Source organism: Arachis hypogaea, chromosome 7 (assembly GCF_003086295.3).
Source record: "Arachis hypogaea cultivar Tifrunner chromosome 7, arahy.Tifrunner.gnm2.J5K5, whole genome shotgun sequence".
Classification (NCBI taxonomy): domain Eukaryota; kingdom Viridiplantae; phylum Streptophyta; class Magnoliopsida; order Fabales; family Fabaceae; genus Arachis; species Arachis hypogaea.
The window spans coordinates 77,057,902-77,080,052 of NC_092042.1; the positions used below are offsets into that span (position 1 = coordinate 77,057,902).

The 22,151-nt window shown below is 31.2% G+C and overlaps 2 protein-coding genes across 10 annotated transcripts; one reads left to right on the forward strand and one right to left on the reverse strand.

The window, feature by feature from the left end:
* Positions 1–12,373: 12,373 nt before the first annotated feature.
* Positions 12,374–14,841, forward strand: LOC112703539 (7-ethoxycoumarin O-deethylase-like). Its single transcript, XM_025755023.3, has 2 exons — positions 12,374–13,476; positions 14,156–14,841. Exons 1-2 carry the CDS (start codon positions 12,469–12,471, stop codon positions 14,726–14,728), a joined length of 1,581 nt encoding a protein of 526 aa, XP_025610808.1. The 5' UTR covers positions 12,374–12,468; the 3' UTR covers positions 14,729–14,841.
* A 1,950-nt stretch (positions 14,842–16,791) lies between these two features.
* On the reverse strand, positions 16,792–21,287 carry LOC112703540 (uncharacterized). 9 transcript variants are annotated; one of them, XM_072199692.1, is made up of 12 exons: positions 20,957–21,281; positions 20,511–20,550; positions 20,381–20,441; positions 20,211–20,303; positions 20,037–20,120; positions 19,882–19,915; positions 19,605–19,698; positions 19,409–19,521; positions 18,952–19,004; positions 17,716–17,772; positions 17,420–17,621; positions 16,792–17,104 (listed from the first exon to the last, which is right to left on the reverse strand). In XM_072199692.1, the coding sequence occupies exons 9-12, from the start codon at positions 18,999–19,001 to the stop codon at positions 17,036–17,038; spliced, it is 378 nt and encodes a 125-aa protein (XP_072055793.1). In that variant the 5' UTR covers positions 19,002–19,004; positions 19,409–19,521; positions 19,605–19,698; positions 19,882–19,915; positions 20,037–20,120; positions 20,211–20,303; positions 20,381–20,441; positions 20,511–20,550; positions 20,957–21,281; the 3' UTR covers positions 16,792–17,035. The 9 variants fall into 9 exon arrangements, 8 of the variants coding, with proteins under 8 accessions (XP_072055793.1, XP_072055792.1, XP_072055790.1 ...); XM_072199691.1 differs by having other exon boundaries at positions 20,505–20,550; XM_072199689.1 differs by having other exon boundaries at positions 20,796–21,281.
* Positions 21,288–22,151: the final 864 nt, after the last annotated feature.

Consider the following 22,151-nt stretch of genomic DNA (forward strand, 5'->3'; position numbering starts at 1 on the left):
ATTTTGAAAAACAGAGCACCCTGTCACGTGTACGCATGACCCATGCGTACGTGTGACCCCAAGTTTTTGAACGTGCCAGGATTGTGCTGGCATTGTGCAATTGCACGGTCCAGACAGAGAGTTGTGCACATACGCATGACCCATGCGTATGCGTCACCCTCTATTTCCCCCAGTCCCGCATATGCGTGACCTATGCGTATGCGTCACCCCTCCATTCTCCCAACCCACGCTTACGCGTGGGCACCCCTATCTCACATACTCTTCTTTTCTTCTCTTCTCTCCAATTTTTTCTTCATTTCTCTTCTCCTCTCTTCTTCCCTTCTCCAACCATTATCCACCACTATCATTTACCATCCACCATCATCTCATTTAGTTAGTTAGGTTAATTTTTGTTTTAGGTGATAAGTGTTGGATTATTGATTTGATTTGCTGTTTCTTAATCCTGAAAATATTTATTGTTGGATTTATTTGTTGAGGTTATAATTTGTTGATTGGTATTGAGTTTTGAATGTTGAACATTTGTGAATACCAAGTACTTATGACATTGCCTTCCAAACATTCTAAATCTTTTGAGTTGTATGTTTTGACCACCATGTGATTTGAATTCTTTACTTTGACTAGGCAAATTCTTGTTGGATGTTATGCATTTATCTTAATGCATTGTGTTGCTTGATCATATGCATCCATATGTTATACTTATGCCTTAATGATATGTTGACCCTTAATTGATTAACTATGTGCTATACACATACTTGAAACTATTCATTTTGGCATAATGCTTCATTTGTGAAATCGGATTGTAAGCTCACCTACGGGCATCTTTTTTAATTTTTCAAGCTATATGGACCATGCTTACTATGTGATTGATTTTAACTTCTATCTCTCTTTTCCTAAGTTGCATAATAACCATGTGTCCCACTTCATATCAATTAGGTGATGTAAATAAACTTCAAGTGTGTTATTGATTGATGTGTAATTAAGCTCTATATTTCATTTAGTTCATTGAATTCTCTTGCACATCAATCAATGTCCATTCATTATCCATTTCTCAATTGCTTGAGGGCTTTCATGCTTATTTATTGTTTGTTTGTTTGTCTTAACCTACAAGTTTTCTTGGGAGTATTTCAAGCACACTAGAATGAGTGAAGTTTATACTTCTTTTGTGTAAGTGTGATATAGCTTTTGATTCTAGTGTATGAGTACTAAATCGCGTGCAATCTTAGAATTTGCACACTTGTTTTCATCAATGTTACGCATTAATTCACTCACTTCATTCTAGTGATTCTTACCTCATTCCAACAATCTATGCTTTCTTGCTTTTGCATTTTCTCATCTTACGGTGTTATTTTCTATTTTTCATGAATGATTCACCATAAACAACAAGGGAAGAGGGAGAAAGAACATACAACAGCCAGTTGATCTACCAGCTGAAGGTGGCAACCCATGTAGTCGTCGTACCCCTTTGCTCATCTTTGAATACACCGAGGACGGTGCAAACTTTTAAGTGTGGGGAGGCCGTACAACCAATCGGCCGTTTTTGGGTGAAAATTTCTAATCCTAATACTTTCACATTTTATTTTATTTTATTACTAGGTCTTTTAGAATTTTTAGTTGTATTTTCTTGGTTTGCATATATATAATAAGCTTAGTCAAAATAATAAAATTTTTCAAGAAATTTATCTATTGGACACCCCAATTGATTTGAGTAAAAAAATTTCATTAAACTTGCTTGAATTATATATTGTGGAATATGTTTTTGAGCTAAGAACACAAGCTTGTGAGTTTTGAGCCTAATTATGTGGTTACATCATATAACCACTATTTCATTCTTGTGTGTGTTATTCTCTTTCTATTGATTGTAATATTTGATTTGTTTGATTCTTTATGTCTATTATTTTGCGTATGAATACATTTATATGATTGAGGCCTTTATTTTATTAGCTCACTTACCCAAATAGTTTTACCCTTTTATCCACCATTGTTAGCCAATTTTGAGCCCATTTTAATCCCCTTTTGTTCTTAATTTTAGTACATTACTAGCCTTAAAGTAAAAAATCAATAAATGTCCTTAATTTGGGTCTTTGATTAGTTTAGGCTAGTGAGAGTGTGTATCATTTAAGTGTGGAGAAATTTGGGAACATTGGTTGGGGTAAAAGTGCATTTTAAATTTTTATTGAAGATCATGGGAATTGGGTACATACTCATGCATTAAATATTTAAACCATATGCATTGATACTCTTGTATATATTTTGTTGTATAAAAAAAAGAAAACTAAAAAGAAGGAAAAGAAAAAAAAGAGAAAAAGAAAACAATAAGAGGGGACAAAATGTTCCAAAGAGAAAGTTCAATAATAATCAATGCATATGTGTTGTGATAAAATAGAGAATGCATGTGTGTGAAAAAGTAAAGAATGGGTACTTAGGTTTGAATTTGAATTGTATAGGTTGTTATATATGCTAGGTGAGGGCTTAGGTTAATCAAAGATCTAAATTTCTAGCTCACTTAGTCATATATATCATTATCTTCATCCTAGCCCCATTACAACCCATCAAAAGTCCTCATGATAATTGTATACATGCATTGAATAATTGTTGATTGTTAGATGAAAAACAAGTCATAGAAAGTGTGATTAGAGGAGAATTGAGTGAATCAACCCTAAACACTTGAGCGACTAGAGTAGATACATATCTAGTGAGGGGTTCGATTGCTCAATTCTATGTTTTCACCGGTTATTATTTTTTTATGTTGCAAGTTGTAAATTCTTTTCAGTAACTCAATTCAATTGTGGATTTGATTTGATTGTGATTGCTTTAGCCCTTATGTTTATATATGTATTCGTAGAAATTAATTTATTTTGACCAAGTAATTGCATGCATTTAGATAAATTGCATGTAGATAGGTTGTATTTAGATAGTTTACTTGCATTGAATAAATGTTGATACCCCTTTCTTGTATCTTTCTTGGTTTAGCATGATGAAATGCTTGGTTTTAGTGTTGAGAGGTTGATAAACCCCAATTTTGTGGTTTATCTTGTATTGAATTTAGTGAATTTTATCAATATTTCTGACATTTATTCAATAAAATAGCATGGTTCTATGAATTTCTCCTAATTTGTGCTTAAGAATGAAAATATGCTTTTTAGGCCTTTAATTTGCTAAAGTTAATTCACTTTAATTCTATTCGATGCCTTGATGTAGTTGTTGAGCAATTCCAGGTTTAGAAGGCAAGGATTGAATTGAAGGAATGAGAAAAAAACATGTAAAAGTGGAGAAGAAGAAATGAAGTTTTGAAAATCTGCCATGCGAGGCGTACGCATGACCCATGCGTACGCGTGACACCTGTCACGTGACCTTATTAAAGAAATATGCTGAGAGTGATTTCTGAGCTCACTCTGGCCTAGATCCAACTCATTTTTGAAGTATTTGAGGCCAAAATCAAGAAAGAACAACGGGAGAGCAATTAGGAATAGCTTAGTAACATGCTTTAGGTCATATTCTAAAGAGAAAAACTCTTTTTTCTCTAGAATTAAGGTAGAATTAGGTTAGATTTCTCTTAGATTTAGTTTTAATTCTTGTTTTCATTTAATGTTCCTTGCAATTTATTGTTCTTATATCTTGATTCTTCTAGTTTTATTTGTTATTCCCTTTATTTTATTACTTTTATGTTTATGAACTCTTTGTTGATTTTAATTTCTATTAATGCAATTTATGTTTTTATGTTTATTAATATTTAATTGAGTTGTTATTGTCATTTTCTTGCATTGGGTAGTTTTAGAATTTATATTTCTTGCCAATTTACTATGCTTTTCTTTTATGCCTTCCAAGTGTTTGATAAAATGCTTGGTTGGATTTTAGAGTAGATTTTCACTTTTGGCTTAGATTGAGTAAATTAGAGACTCTTGAATTATCAAAGTCTCTTGTTGATTGGTGATTGAAAGTTGTTAGTTGGCTTGAGTTTCACTAAATCTAGTCTTTGATTATTAGGACTTGTGAACTTAAGTTGATTTTGCTCATTTGACTTTCCTTCATTTGTTAGAGGATAACTAAGCGAAAGCAATTTACACTTACCATCACAATTGATGAAGATAATGAGGATAGGAATTCCAATTCTCAACCCTTGCTAGGACCTTTCTTAGTTGTTAGTTTTATTTTCTTATTCATCAAACCCAAAATCCCAAAAATATACACCACATAACCAATAATAAGAATACTTTCCTGCTTCCTTGAGAGACAACCCGAGATTTAAATAATCTTGATTTTTATTGGGTTTGCACTTGTGATAAATAAATTAAACTTTGATTGAGAGTGATTTGTCAGTTTGGATCTATATTTACAACAAAATTATTTTTGTGAAAATTTCTAACCGACAATTTTCTTCTGTCATCACTCAATTAGTGTACAATCTAATTTCATTATTTAATGCATAAACTTGGTAATCAAGGTAATAAACCATGAAAATAAGCATCACTTAGTAACCAAATACATCATTTGTAAGCAATTACCGAGATATAAATAACAAATTCAGATTACATGGTGGTCACACATGAAATTCAAAATATCCAAGAACATTCTTAAGGCAATATCACAAACATTAAATATGCAAAATTGATGTACTCAATTAGCAATTGACAAGCGACAATTCAAAACAATGATTAATCTTCAGCAAAAACGACCTTAGTGTAGTGAATAAAGGCAATCAAAATTATTCAAATAATTTCAGTATCAAAATTCATCAAAATCAACAGTAAAATAGTGACTCATCAATACAGTCAAGCATTTTTCAAATAATTTAGTAGCAGAAATCAATAAATAGCTCAATAATTCAACACTTTTCTGTAATCTCAGGACCTAATCCAACCTATTCTAACTTATCTTATTCACCTAAAATCACTAAAACAGAAAATTAAACTAATTAAATTCTACTAACTAATTAATTAACTTGAAGTAACAGAATTTGAAAGAAATAGAGTTCAAACAAAAAATCTTGAATGCAGGACAAGAAAAACGGAGAAGAGGGGTGGAAGGTGCAGTGGCGGCAGAAACGGAAGTGACAAAGAGTTTACAGCAGCGGCAGGGGCGTTTGTAGCAACAATAGGGGCGTTCACGGCAGCGATGGGGCATTTGCAGCAACAGCGACGGAAGAGGTTGATGGAGAAGAGAGACGAGAAGGCTAGAGAGAGAGTGGGACGGTGAGTGGTTAGAGAGAGAGAGGGAGAGGGAAAGAGAGAGAGAGGGGGGAAGGTGAGAGGTTAGAGAGAGAAAGCAAATTTGAAATGAAAAGGGGAGGGTTCGCAGTTCGAATTTAGAGCACAGTTACTGTCAAATTAACGGCAGATATCTCCGACGGTAACGCAATACGGATCACCAAAATATAGCGTTCTATTAAAGTGTCTAACGTCGGATTTTTCCGGCGATAACTCCGACGCTAAATTTGGCGCCTATTTATCTTGTTTTCTCGCCAAAAGTTACCGGTAATTTTACTGTCAGAAGAGGATATCCGCCGATAATTATTTGGTATGACGAATCCCACAATAAAACCGTCGCTAAATCTGTGGATAAAGCTGACGCTAATGTACGACGCTAAATCCGACGATAAATTCAACGATACTTAATGTGTTTCTTGTAGAGTTAAGTATCGAAGTCTCTTGCAAATACTTTCCACTGTTGTTCAGGACCGACATGATGGCACATTCAAGACCCTCACTATCACCTCCGATCTCCTTTTTCTCAAGGCCAGATCAATTGAGTTTGTTTCTGGTGCGCCTTGGAACATTTTTCAAAAGTTTTAATTATTCTATTAGTCTTTATAGTTTCGCGAAATTTTTAATTAGGTTCCTATACATTTTTTCCTTTTAAATGGTCCCTGCATCATTTTTTTCAATTAGGTCCTTTTTGACAGTAATTGACTTAATTGCATAGAGATCTAACTAAAAAAAATTGGTGTAGGGACTCAAATAAAAGAAAAAAAAGTGTAAGAACCTAATTGAAAAAAAGAATGAGTACAAGAACTCAATTAAAAAAAAATATAAGAATCTAATTAAAAATTTTGTAAAACTGTAAGAATTAAGAGAGTAATTAAACCTTTTCAAAACAATAGATCATGTTTTTAACTACCATTCCATTTCATCTAGATAAGGTTTAATATATGTTTGAACATTCAAGCGAGAATATTTTATTTTGATTTGAAGTTGTTTCAGATTTTGTGATGAAATTTCATTACGCGATTTTCGGATCAAGCTTTTAGAACATGTTCACTTGCATATCCCGTTTTATTATGTGTTACTCTTTTAAAATATTCATTATGTAGAGAATTTGATTAAGACATGTGCTTCAAATAACATAAAATAAAACGGGGCCAAATAATTCAAAGTTCAAAACTTAATAAAAAATATATAATTATTTGTCCATTTTACACTTTCATTAGAACCTTAATTTCTATACATAAACATTGTAAAACAACTTTGCACTGTTAAACAAATAGAAACTTAATTAGTAATACAAAATTGAAAACCAAATAGGAAAATTGTATGTTTACTTGGCAGCATATGTTTGCTTTAAATTTCTTTGTTCAACTACGTGTTTATCTCACCTTTATTTTTTTATGCCATTTGTAACACTTTTCCTGGTTTGATTTCTTTACTGTAAGTGTTAGTATTAGATATATAATTATTTATAATTTTTTTAATAACTTCAATTCTTGGAATAAGTACTCTTTTTGTATGGTATCATAAATTTTCAGCCAAAATTAAAATAAAATCCAAAAGATAGTCTTACTAATAAAATGCGTTAATAGATATATAACTACTCATGTATTTATACTTCATATCTTAAATATTGGCTTATTCATACGCATAGAAGAAAAGAGGATATAGAAATGAATAATTTTAAAAAATGTTTCAAGAATGTGATGTTTGAAATGTCACCGCCGTAAAAGAATATAAAAAATACGATAAAGAACATGTAAAATACTATTTCATCAATATTTATCGAGGAACATGATATCTTGGATATATTATTCATATATAAAAAATGCAAAATACCACATCTATTATTTGTAAATAAAATATTAATTAAATAGTAATGAACATTTTTAACTTTAATTAATGTTTGGAAATTATATCAATTTTTAAACAATTTTAATTTTAATTAATATACTGATGTATGTTACGTTAACTTTTGAATGATTTTAATAAAAAAACTGATGTTACATCAACTATTAAACAGTACTAATTTTAAATGATGTACTGCAATATTGTATTACAACATAAAAAAATTATTTAAAAAATTATAAAATATGAATTGTAATATGTCATTTTTTGCTATAAATACCCAATTCTTTATTTGTAGAAGATGCACTTCATCTTACTCTCACTTTTCATATTTCTGTTTATGTGAATTTGTTTCTTGTGCTGCAAAGTCTATGTGTTTCTTCTTCTGCTTTCGCTTAATGATTTTCTTTATATTTACGTCAAAAGGAAATTCTAAAAAAAAAATAGATGTTGCAAGTATTATTATCTTAATATAGGGAATTTGTTCACTACAACATATTGAGTATATGGTCATGATTTTTTTGTTACGACAAAAAATTATGACCATAGATTTTCTATGGTTACGATTTTTTACTGTGATAAAAAAAATTATGGTTACAGTTTTTTAAAAAAGAATTATCATAAAGTATTTATAGTCACGATTTTTAAAAAAAGAATTACCTAAAAGGGTCTATAGTTACGATTTACAGAGGTAACCTAAAAGAGTCTGGTCACGATTTTTTGAGGTGACCAAAAAGAGTCTATGGTCATGGTCTTTTATAAAAAGGTGACCTAAAAGGATCTATATTCACGATTTTTTGGGGTGACCTAAAGAGTTTATAGTCACGGTTTTGGGGATGACCTTAAATGGTCTATGATCACGGTTTTTCAAAAAATGATGACCTAAGGGTCTATGGTCACAGTTTTGAAGGGTAACCTAAAAGGGTCTATGGTCACAGTTTTTGGGGTGACCTAAAATGATCTATGATCATAGTTTTTCACCGAGACCAAAAGACATCTATGGTCACGGTTTTGAGAGGTGACCTAAAAGGTTTTATGGTTACGATTTTTTGGAATGACCTAAAGCGATCTATGGTCATGATTTTGGGGGGGTGACCTTAAATAGTCTATGGTCACGGTTTTTCAAAAAAGGGTGACCTAAAAGGGTCTATGGTCACTGTTTTGGAGAGTGACCTAAAGAGATCTATGGTCACAGTTTTGGAGGTGACCTAAAATAGTCTATGGTCACGGTTTTATGAAAGGGCATCCTATTTTGATTTTTGTTGTTTGAATTAAAAACATATATAGTTTATAATGTAAATTTTATGATTTAGATTTTTTGAATTTCTCCTTTGTAGACTGATTTCCTGATTATAAAAAATTTGGGATATGATTATGCTATAAAAAAATATATAAAAAAACAGAGTAAGCTATGGTCACGGCTTTAAGATGGGGTGACCATAGATAAGCTATTGTCACGGTAAAAACTGTGACCATAGGTAAGGCTATGATCACAGTTTTAAGGTGGGGTGACCATAAAGGCTATGATCACGGTGAACCGCGACCATAGATAAGGCTATGGTCACGGTTTTAGGTGGGATGACCATAGAGGTTATGATTACGGTTTTAAGGTGGGGTGACCATAGAGGCTATGGTCACGGTGAAAACCGTGACTATAGATCAGGCTATGGTCACTATTTTAATAAAAGGGTGACTATAGAGCAATCTATGGTCACGGTTTTTACGCGTGAGCGTGACCATAGATTAACATATGGTCACGGTAAAAAAAAATAGCTTAAAGTACCAGAATTTGAACACTACAACCGTGACTATATAAATCATTACCATAGATAAAAAAATTGTGATCATAGGTCTATGACCATGATAGAATAGATCACGGTGAAGAAACCGTAACTATAGCTCAAAAATCGTGACCATAGACTTATAATCACCCTTTTCACTAGTTATGATCATGATTTTTTACCGTAATCATAGACTTTTTTTTTATTGTAGTGGTTGTAAGTTGTGATAATGCAATTAATAATAATAATAATAGGACAAGCTAAAAATGGATAGTTTAACATTTAACAATGTTTGATATTACTGATTAGAGTCAAACATTACTTCAGTTTTCGCCACGCCGATACTAGGTTAAGCTTTTATTTAATCGCATTGATTAATTAATTTGATGTTCACATACACGCAGACATAATAATAGCCGCATACGTGTATTATTTTCTAGGGTTTTGTATACAAATACTATACTAAAAATAATTACAAGGACAAGCTGATTGTTTCTGCTGAAACGTGCTTGATTCAGGTTGTTGAGAGATTTAACAACTCCAAATTAACCATTTCAAAAGAATTGACAGAGTAAAGTTAGGTGTCCTTAAAATGTGTTAAAGATCATATAACCATTCATATATTTTTTTTATCAGCTTAAATTTAAAAATATAATCCTTGTTAAACCATAAGAAAAAATTCAGCATAAGAAGGCTGCGCTAATAAAAAAAAGGGAAAATTTGTATAAAAGATTTACATAAATCTAAAAAAATTTTTGTAAAAAGAGCGTATTAAAAATATAATTATTTATATAATTTTTTATCAGTTTAAATATTTTAAAAAAGTAATTTCATGATAAAATGGATAGTTAACAGTGTTATAAATTATAGTGCCCATGGTAATGTCTTAAAAACAATATACAAAGTTAGCATACTAAAGCTGATTATTAGGACTGCACATAGATCGGATAATATCTGGATATTCGCGGTAATTATTCACATCCGATTCGAATTTTGTGGATATTATCCGATCCGCAGAATCATCGGATCGGATCGAATCCGATCCGCACTATCGTCGGATCGGATTGCGGATTTGGCAGGAATATCTGCGGATCCGATCCACAAATCCGCATATCCGCACTCACATATAAATAGCATAGTTTAAGAAAATAAATCCTAATGTGATATGAATTTTAATGTGTTATTTTATGAATTTTATGATATTTTGTTTTTAATTTTTTATGTTGTACTTCAACTTAGAATAATTAAACTTAAATCTTGTGTTATTATTTTGTTTTTGTTATTCAGGAGAACTATTATTGATAATATTTTAGGAGTAAATAAGTTTAAACAAATAAAAAATAAATTTTCTGGATATTTTTTTTGTAAAAATAGCCAAGCAGAATTTTAAAATTGTTTTTTTGAATTATGCGGATATACTCGATATCTGATCCGATCCGCAAGTATGCGGATTGGATCGGATTAGATCCGGCCTAAAAATGCGGATATCATATTCGATCCGATTCGATGAGTACAATTCGGATCGGATAAAATTTTAGACTATATCCAATCCGATCCGATCCGTGTGCAACCCTACTTATTATTGAGATAACGCTAAAAAAAAAAAATTCAAAATCCTTCAACGTGCACCATTTAGCTAGGAATCCGCCTCTTCAATATTCCCTATTTTTTACCTATACAAAGAGACCCCCAACAAAAAAAAATTTAAAAGTCAAGAAAGAAAAACAACCTTATTAAATAGAAACATATTAATAATGTGAAGAAAAACAAAATTATACTTAGGTAGGTATAATTATCCAATTGATATATAGAATTCAGTTAATAGAAGTTAGTTAATGATTATCTGTTTTCTGTTATTCTATCAGTGGGAAGTTAGTTACTGTTAATTATTACAAGTTGCAAGTCATTCATGTGCAATAGCTTGTATATATAAGCGGTTGATTTTACTATCTTATGATAATACACCATTTTTCAGAAATTGGTTAAGTCTCATCATTCATCTGCTATTTTCATTATGTTGCCTTTTTTTTTCGTGGCACAAGTCACAACCGTCGCATTTTTATAACTTTTTTCGAGTTATTTACTTTTATAATCAAGTTTTTTTTTCCTTTATTTATAAAAACCAGCGAAGTTATAGATTTGTGTTTTACAAAAGTGTTCCTGTGCTATGAGCTTTGTGAAGAATATAACTCGTTCTTTTTAGGGTTGAGTTCGTCTTCGTCTAAAATAGATGAAATATAAATCGGCTTCGAAAGAACTGGTAGTGGTAAACACTTGTAAAAGTACTCTGATCTAACATTTAAGTAAGAGTAAAAGTTAAGAATAGTATATATTCAGAATAAATAATGTATTTCTTTTTCTTATGGATATTTGTATTTTATAGAAACTTGTTTTACACCACGTAGTATGATGCAGTTATCTTTTTCTACTTGATCTCTCGATTAATGAATATAACGTTGAGATCATGTATAACAAACTCTTATCCGTTCTTCATTATAATTGAATCAAACATGGAGTATTTATATATCACGTTTTCCGATTTATAAGCAGAGGGCGGAGCTTCTTTCATAACATGTATATTAGACTAATATAATGTTAGAATGGGATTAACAATTTCACAAGACTATATTTAATGACACAACTTCATTCTTACCTCACGCTTTAATGAAAAGACAAACTAATTGAACAAAATTACAAGCTTATTTGGATTTTTTTTTTTTTATGTTATTTAGGGGTATTTTAGGTTTTATTGGTTTTTTAATTTAATTTATATTAGACAAAATATAAAAATATTCAATAAATATTCGTATATGGGGTAGTAGAGAATTTGCAAGCCTTTAAAAAATTGAGTATTTTTTTTAACTATTGAATTTAATATTATTTTATATTTTATTAGTTTTTCAATTGAATTTAAAAAAAAACTTAAACATTTAATAAATATTATAATTATTGTTTTAACTATAATTTTTTTTTACATATTTTACGGTTTATAATACTTTAATTTTTTACAATTATAATTTTTTTTTTACATATCTTTTGTCATACTAGTAACAAACTTAAAAATAATTAATACAATAGCATTATATAATTTTATGTTAAAATTTTTGCCCCCTCAAAATTCTTTTTAAGCTCCGTCTTATAAGCTAGTTGAATACTAGCTATAAGGGACGGATCAAAAAGTGTTGTTATTGTTGTTTTCTGTTTTCTTTTGTTGTTTTCTTTAGTGGTTAACATTGCTTAATTATTCTATTAGAGTTTGTTCAACAACGTAACCTGTGCTAATGTCAAAGTGTTTAGACGCGCTTCGATGTCATGACTACTCGTGATAATATAAAATATGAAATAATCACTATTTAAATTACCCCAAATGGACATGTGTTAATATTGACAATTAATTCAACTATTCTTTGAAGATATTTAAAAAAATAAAAAGAAAAACACCACGTGTGTGAAAGATAATGGATTATTCATCTTAATTAGAGGCACTGCACCACTATATATACAAAGCCAGAGATGTTCCTTACTCTCATCACCACAACCACTTGCATCAACACACTTGACACTACTACACTCTCTATTATTATTTGAATCAAAACATACAATAATTATCTGATTTTGTTTTTGTCATAAAGACATTAATGGAATCAACATTGTTATTAGCACATTGGCATGCATCAATGAATTCAACATTATTTGGTGAAGTAATTCTTGAACCAAATAATGACCATCATACCCTCTCAATCTCTATGCATTACTATTCTTACTTGTCCCTATCATTGATCCTTGTATTGATGACATGCATTGTCACAAAATTTGTTCATGCAAAAAGAGAAAAATCAAAACACAAGCTTCCATTACCACCAGGACCTTCCTTCTTTACCATGGTGAGAAACCTTGTTGAGTTTTGCAATAAGCCACAACAAACATTGGCTAAGATTGCTAAGCTTTATGGCCCTGACATAATGTTTTTGAAGTTTGGTCAATCAACCACTGTAATAATCTCTTCACCAAACATTGCCAAAGAAGTTCTCCAAACCAATGATTTGTTGTTCTCGGATCGAACGGTTCCGAGTATTGTAACCTCCCTTGATCACCATAACTATAGCTTGCCCTTTTTACCTGTTTGTCCACTTTGGAAAGATCTAAGGAAAATATGCAATGAACAATTGTTCTCCACCAAAGTCCTTGATCTAAGTCAAGGGCTTCGGCGCAAGAAGCTTCTAGATCTTCTCAACGACATGCGAAAATACGGCCAAACAGGCGAAGCTGTCAACGTAGGACACGCGGCTTTTAGGGCATGCATAAATTTCTTGTCCTATACTTTTGTGTCTGAGGATTTTGTTGAATCTGTAGAGAATGGAGAGTACAAGGAAATTGTGTCCACTCTCTTGAAACTAACCGGAACAACAAATGTGGTGGATATTTTTCCATTTTTGAAAATATTTGATCCTCAAGGCCTCCAAAGACACACTATCAATTACCTTACCAAATTCTTCCATAGTTTGGATAAGTTGATTGACAAAAGGTTGAAGTTGAGAGAAGAGAGAAATTATGTCACAAATAATGACATGTTGGATGCACTCCTTGATGTTTCTCAAGAAGATAGCAAGAGGATGGACAGGAAAAAAATCAGACACTTCCTACTTGTAAGTTTCTCTTATCCTTTTTTATTTGTGCGTATAATTAAAGGAAAAAGTAACTAAAATAAATTTAGGATTACTAATTATCAAGAAAACATTACAAATATGTTATTAGGGTCAATATACGAGAAATATATGAGAAGTGTTAGGCCAGCAAATTTTGTGATTTGTTGTCATTAATTAGTTATTATTGATATTTTTAATAGTGTAAGATTTTATTCAATGGTGTGAGATTATTTACTTTTTTTTATAATTAAATGCTAACCAAATTTTAATAAAAATACTGGCTTTTTAGATTTTCTCTTTTAAAAATTGTTTAGAAGTGTTTTTTTTACTGACTATTCCATGTGAACAGTTTTTCTAAAAATGTTTTGATGTGAAAAAAAAAATTCTTGCATACAATCAGTGCTCTAAAGGTTTTTTTTAAAGCTATTTTTTAGTGATAACTTTAAATAATTTTATACGTTAACATCTTTTGTGTACAAATCCAATCATTTTACTTTTGACTTTTAAAAACTGTTACTAAACATTCGTAATTTTTCTTTCAACAATAAGTTGACATTTGACTTCAAATGAATAAAACAAAAATGTAAGCTACACAAAGAAAGACTTTACAAATGTTAATTGATCGATATTACAAAGTTTCATTTCTCATCTAGAAAAATTCGGTTCAATTATATTGTAGGATCTACTTGTAGCGGGAACGGATACAACAGCATATGGATTAGAAAGAGCAATGACTGAAGTACTCCACAATCCAGAGGTTATGTCCAAAGCCAAACAAGAGTTGGAACAAAACATTGGAAGAGGTAACCCTATTGATGAGTCCGACGTTGCCAAACTGCCATACTTACAAGCAATTGTAAAAGAGAGTTTACGGTTACACCCTCCAGCTCCACTCTTGCTCCCAAGAAAAGCTAAGGTTGATGTGGAAATCTCAGGTTATAGGATCCCACAAGGTACAAGGGTCCTCATAAATGAATGGGCTATTGGAAGAAACCCTAATGTGTGGGACAATGCCAATTTGTTCTTGCCTGAGAGATTCTTGGGATCTAAAATTGATGTTAAAGGAAGAGATTTTCAGCTGACACCATTTGGAAGTGGAAGAAGAATTTGTCCTGGTTCTCCATTAGCTATGAGAATGATTCATGTCATGTTGGGATCTTTGATCAACTCTTTTGATTGGAAACTTGGAAATATGGACAAGGATCAACCCCTCCAAGCTATTCCTCTTCCTATTATAATAAACAATAATTAAGGATCGTGATTAGTGGGTCTCCTTCTTCCATGAAGTTGATTTAATAATTGCTCTTGGCTCTATATATATAGTTGTTGTTCACTTGTTCTACGTATTTGCTAGCTAGAATATATATTACACTTTTAATTTGTCTTGTAATAAGCTTTATTATATATATATATATATATATATATATATATATATATATATATATTGTTATAGTCAATTTTAAGTGATTGTTAGGTTTTCAACAACTATCGAAAAATTCAAGTATGTGTTAGAGTTTGAAGTTATAGCATTTGTATGGTTTAGAGTTTGCTGCTTGCAATAAAAATCTCAATTTAAATCTCCTTTTTGTTGTATCATTTCTTTCTGTTTTTCCACTTTCCTTTTTCCCTATTATTCTTATCCAGTTACTCTACCAATTCATGTTTATAAACGTTTATTCTAAATCTTTTTAATATGTTTAACGATTAATGTATCTAAAATTATATTATATTATATTCAATTACTTTGTAAATTAATTTCTTAATCCGAAAGAAAATCAAAATGGTCAGTACTCATTAATATAAAATAGAGGAAGTAATTTATTAGAATTTAATTTTGATAGTTTAAGTTTTTTCCAAAAAAAAAAAAGAAATCATTCATATTTAATTAGCTGTACATTCACATGCATGCATATATACATGCATGTGCACTACACTTCCTTAAAATATTAATTAGTGAGAGATACTTGTTTTGATGAAAACAATCAAACATATGCTTTAAAGAGGGGATTGCCAACTTAATTCAAAAGGACATCATGCATGTTTCAGACTCATTATTCATCCTTAAGAATGATATTTGTTGATTCATTCCGTTGTGTTTTTGTTATTTTGATTTTGAGTTTGTAGTAAAGTACCCAAAAAAATTATTAAATTAAACCAAAGCAATACATTAGGCATGATTTATATTTGAGTTTTTATTTAATAAAATAAAAATAAGATAATTATTTTTATTGAAAACGTGGTTATATGATTTATGACCGAGCAGCAATAAAATAGTAATCATGCTGTGTTCGTGATTTACTACAAGAAGAAATAACGTCAAAATTGTGGTTCTATTCCGTAATTTACAGTTTCACATCAATTCAGATTGGAATACTCATTTGATAGTTATTATTATTATTATTATTATTATTATTATTATTATTATTATTATTATTATTATTATTATTATTATTATTAGAGATTTAGTAATTAATATACATTCTTAAATTTAAAAAAAATGATATCATAATATAATATCAAAATTTCAACTTCAACCAAATTAAAGATGCTTCCAGTTTTGGGACGCAATTTGGATATGGATGAATGATACATTGAGCATTCTTGAAAAGTAAGTTTGGAGACGTCGTGTTTAGAATTTTTTTGGTTTTTTTTTTTTTTGAAAAGTAAGTTCAAGAGAGGAGAAGAAAATGAACTTCACACGAAACTTTCAGCAAATAAGGAAGAGTATGTCACACTTCTATCATTTCTGAGCTTTTCATTACAAAAAGCACAAAAATTAATTACATAAAATATTTTCATCCTATATATACAAAGAGAAAATATGAGGAGCCAATATAATTAGTATATAATGTGTATACTAGATTTTTATTTATTTGTGACAGTTTTTTCTCTTATTTGTGGAGGTTTATAATCCTCACTAAATAGTTTGTTGGAGTTTCTAAAACTCCCAAAATTTAAGGTGTCACGAAGTCTTTTGTGGTAGATTTTTAAAAATCTCCACAATCTAGTCAGTGGGGCCTTTCGCGTGTGTTTAGTAGGGTTTTATATTAAATTTTTGTGACAGTTATTGGTCAATGTTTGTGGTGGTTCAAAACCCCCCACAAAAATTTTTCCATTTTAAAAATAACAGCTATTTTGTGGAGGTTTCAAACCTTTACAAACCTGTCAATATAATTTTTAAAAATTAATCTACATTATTATTACACTACTAATCATTTATTATTAAAAAGAAATATTTAAACAAGACATTAAAAATGTAGAAGCAAATTAACATAAAAGAAATACTTTAAAACAAAAAATAGTACACTACCATCATTTTCTAATCGCATTAATTACAACTACAAAATATTAAAAATAACATGATAGAATACAGACTTATGTCCAAACTCCTAAATAATAAACATAACTAGATAAATGTATTTGCAAACAATACAAATAGATCTTGACTTCTAGCCATACCATTATCATCTAAAAAGAATGACAAACTAACAATGCAGTTAACAAGTCCTAATGCTTATATTAGCTGTTGCAATAGCTGTTAAAGCTAAAATAGGAGTATTTAGGAATTTCTGTTACAATGAGGAGCCTTTCTTTTAATCTCTGTAGCCATTACTCCAAACAACAACACCTGTTCAATGCATAGTGCATCAAAATAAACCAAAAAAAATGTCAATTTTCATAACATACCTTTTATCAAGTAGAGTTAAACCTTCTCCAAATAAAGAATCACTCATCCTCTGAAGCTCATATATATATATATATATGCCCTAATTAAAATGTCTAATTACCAATTTCATACCTAAGCGGTGGTACATCTTTATCTTTGACATTCAGTTTAGGTTACTTTTTTCCCAAATTAAGTCCAGTACTTATCTAAGATTTCTCGTAGTGTTCTAAAGTCTATAAAAAAAATTACTTCATATAAGAGAAATTATATTTATACCATTGCAACATACAAATAGATGCATGATAAACGGGTATGACTCTGGATTGGACCAATTTGCTTGTCACCAATTGTTATTCTTATGAATGAATAATAATTTGAAAGCATATGAAACCGAATATCTGAACAAGCATGCAGAAATTGTTTAAGAACCAGGGTTCTGTATTTTGCTTGTATGAAGAGCAACTCTCCGGACAGATGACTGAAACAACAAATAATTAAAACAATTAATTATTTTGTCCTATCACAAAACTTGAGTAAAAGAAAAACTAGGAAAAGGGAAAGAAGTAACATACCCTGCCATATAAACCAGTAGATTCAAATAAGGTGTCATTTCCAGCATAAAAAAGGCCCTGAAAGTAAGAAAGCCATTTTTACCCACAATTAGACCTTAAATAATAACCAAATTAACATATTGACATCCATAAATTATATGATGCATGCTGCACAATTTTTCCAAATTCTTAAAGAATAATGTCTCCTTAATATAAAGCTTGTTGTTCACTATCATTAGAATGACTGTGCTAATGAAGTTCTCAAGTTCATTGTTGAATTTATTCTTTCTTTAATGAAAACACAAAAGTTTGATATGCTTTTTTACCATATTAGAAAATATTAGAAAATGAGATTGAGGAGCTTGAGGAGCTTGAAGCTGTTTTAGCAGAGCTAGGATTGCAAAAAGAACCCAGAAGCCAGGATGACTTCCATGGTAATATGATGTATTTGATCTTGTGAAAGAAAAAAAGAAAAAAGACATTTGCAAATTCCGCTAAGATGACTGATTATATAAAAATTTCTTACTTGAAATCTTTTACCTGTCTTGAAAAATTTAGGTGTTGAGAAGAAGGTTGAGGATTGCAATAGTGAGTTAGATTAAGATGACCGAATTGAATTTTGTTTTAGCTGCAGAATTAGTGCCACATCAAGAGAAGAGAAGAAATGGACACGAGAAGGAGGATGAGATTAGAGCCTAAGAAAGCTCAGACAGGAGCACATGATGATGATGATGATCATAGAGTAATTGAACTAAACTCTGCTTTATTATCAGAACTCAGAAGAGTGTATGTGTATGTGGTACTAATATTTTTAAAAAACGGTTGCTACAATGAAAAAAGTTTCATACACTAGTTTTATTATTATTATTATTATTATTATTATTATTATTATTATTATTATTATTAAATTATTACTACTATTATTCATGATTTCATTATGATAACGTAACACTTTTTAGACTTATCTCACAAACTGTGGATGGCTTCAGTTCCAATGATATAATCTAGAAAAATATAACAATCTTAATCTAATTTAACTAATAATATTAGAAATAAATACATTAAATTTGTCATTAAAAATCAGAGTAGCACAGCGAGAAAAATATCAATGTAGTTTACCCTTTATTAACTTTTTTAGGAAGAATTTTACATTCTTTTCAAGTTTCAACTTATGGTCTCTAATTGTGCTTCTAAAATTTATTAGAGAAAATGCCTTTATAAATCAAAAATTTAAGATACATCTGTAATGTGCCTTACCTTGAACTGTCTCTTGGTGCCATAACTATTGCAACGGCTTCTGGAAGCATAATCTGAAGAGAGAACATACATTTACATAAGAAATGAAAGAAAGTATAAAGGAATCACCTAATAAATAATAACTTAGTTCCGTAGAGTAATAAAGGAGTGCAGAAATTTATGCCAAATTATATGGCAGGTCCATAAAAAATTTCAAGAGCATAGAAGCTTGTATGTCTAAACTTTATATTCAGTAGATAAAGGTCTATAGCTAAATCCATCATGAAAGTTATGAGTACAAGAATTTGACATAAAAGTAGAAAACACCATCATTAAAATTTTTAGGTTTTCTCTTTTCCACCATTTTCTCTAAAAACTAAACAAATTCACCTCCAAAGACAAAGCAAAACAAATCCATAAAAATAATCTTTATTTGAATGCTCTTTGAAAAGTCTCACATGTTGCTATAGTTCAGTACCTTAATAGATTCGGAAGTATCTCCTTCTTGAATACATACACACCCATATAATTTATGTATGGTTTCTTTATAGCCTCTTCCTTTGAAAGCCCAAGAACAGTTGTATCTACTTGCTATATTATGAAGTAGTATTAGCTGTAAACCTTATTCTTGAAACTTTTAATATGTAAGAAGTAGCACAAACATGAGTTATTACCATTGTTTTTAGGTCTTCTCCTTTGAACTTTTCACTGAATGAGAGAATCCTTCCTTTATCATCTATCTTTATTAGACCAAAATCAGAGGCACGACTGTCACATATGAAGAGAGTTTTAAACAACAATATGTGACAAACATTGTTGAATCATTTATTCATTTGAACTGATAAAAGAGTTAGTTTCTCATTTAGAGAAAGATGACAAAGTGACTTCAAGATATACATCATGTGATTATGTATACTAGAAACAAATTCGAAAACCATTAACCCAACCTACCTGTCATCCATGGAGAAACAAGAAAGAGTAATATCTGCACCACTCTCGCCATAATTTTGGATATAAAGATGAGTCAGAACATGTCAAATTTGAATGCATCAATAGTATTGAAGGAGGAAAGGAAGAACTATTGATTGGACGAAACGGTGCCTTACTTGAACAAAGTTCATATAGTCCATTCAGTAGATATGATCCCCAGAAAGAATCAGGACATCCTCAATATCCTTGCTTCTAGGATCCTACAGCATCATAGTTAAACAACTTAACTTAGATTAAAGAGTTCAAGTGTAGATTATGTAACTACTCTAATTTCTATAGAATTATTATACCTCAAATAGCCAGTGAAACTGCCACACGGCATCAGTAGTACTCTGAAATCATCTTTTACCTGCCTCCCCTGGAGTTTGAGTGGTAGCAAGAACCTGAAATAATAAATACAAGCATTCTTTTGAGTAATCACATGTATAGTTCTTCAACACAGAATCCATGCCAAGTATACCTCAACATAGCCATCTCCAAAGGTGACATCAGTGCCAGAGTTGTAAGCACGTGCAATATGCCTGTTGAGTGAAGCTGAGTGAGAATGTAGACCTTGTTAACTAAATCTATATCAAATCCTCTACCTTGACCTGAAAAATTTACAATCTATATCAAATTCTCTGCCTTGACCTGAAAAATTTACAGAATAGAAGAGTACATTAGAACATAAGAAGCAGGATTTGTGTATAATTTTGCCAAAACTATATCATCAAATTATCACAAAATCTAATATCTTTGAAAAAAATTGAAGAATTGAAGAAAGCAAAGAACGAGAAAAAAATTAGGAACAAATCCTCATTGTAATGACTCCACACGACATGAAATCAGTTCCACGAGATCTGATAGTTTTGAACGTAGCTTCAATCGAAGCTTACAGAGACTCGCTAGCTCGCCTTCTTGATCTCCTCAGCTAGCGCTACCGAATCCGTGCCGAAATCGCACTTTGAGTGCTTCAAGCAGCCGGAGAGGAAAAGCAGAACCAACGGCACAATCCGCGGAGGAAGACGACCGAGAATCATAAGATTTAAAGCATTACCTAAACAATCTGAATCAAATCGTCACTCTGAGAGGTCAACAAAAATTCAGAGGCTCCACGATCTCCATTCATAACTCCACCGGCAACGCTTGAAGGAGGAGACGACGGCGGCAAGGAGATGAATGGTGGCGGCAATGAATCGTCCCTCTCCCCCTCTCTCTCTCTTTTTCTCGCTTGAAGCCCCTCTTCTGACTGTTACTTTTTTTTCAATTTTTATTATGGGCTAATATTATTTGAGCTGTGGGATTGATAAGTTGATTTTAGTATTGATTGGGCTGTGGGGGTTATTGTTAATGATTTAGGGAGGTTTTACAAATTGTCACTGTTAAAATATATTATGGAGGTTTATAATAACTCCCACTAAAAAGCTTTCACAAACAAGCAAGGATTTTATAGTGTTATAATGGAAATATTTTTGAAATTAATATTAAATGATAATTAAATTAATTATTTACAAAATTAATTCCAATTTTAAATACAAAGCAAATAAGGATTCTAAACAGTCACGAACACCTCCAATCGGTTTTTCTCTCTCTCTCTCTCTCCCTCTCTATCCTCTATCATCTGCTGCGCCGCCACAGATACCAGCCGGCGTAGCCCTCAACATCCACCGCTGCGGCGCCTCGTGACCTGAAGCCTTCATCAGCGCTGATCAAAACTGCAGTGCCCAACCTCCTTCGCGCACGTCTTCCCCCCACTGGCAGCAGCTGCTTCGGTCAACCTTGGTCCTGCACCGCTCACCCATTGTGCACGCTTGTCTTTCGGTGCCAGCCTGTCTCCGTGGCAATAACCTACATGGTGTGCGCGCCCTGCGTCTGCCTGGCTCCTGCCTCCTTCATCAACCAGTTGAAGACGTAACCGTTGGATGGGTCACGGTCGCATGCATTGGTGTTACGGCTCCCTCACACCTACCGTCGTCGTCTTCTCCTCATCTGTTCCAAGCCTTTTTTTTCTTTTTTTATTTTATGGTTACATTAAATCATAACACTCATGTGTCAAATTATACATTTTTTTAATAAAAAATAAATTGTTGGATGATCATAGTTGCTTCTTCTGTTTATTCATCTCTTTTTTCTTCTATTTTAATGGTTAATTTAGTATGGTCATTTTAATAGGTATGCGGATGATTATTTTAAATTTTATGTAGATTATTATTTTGATTGGATTGGGTTTAGTTATATATAATTAGAATATG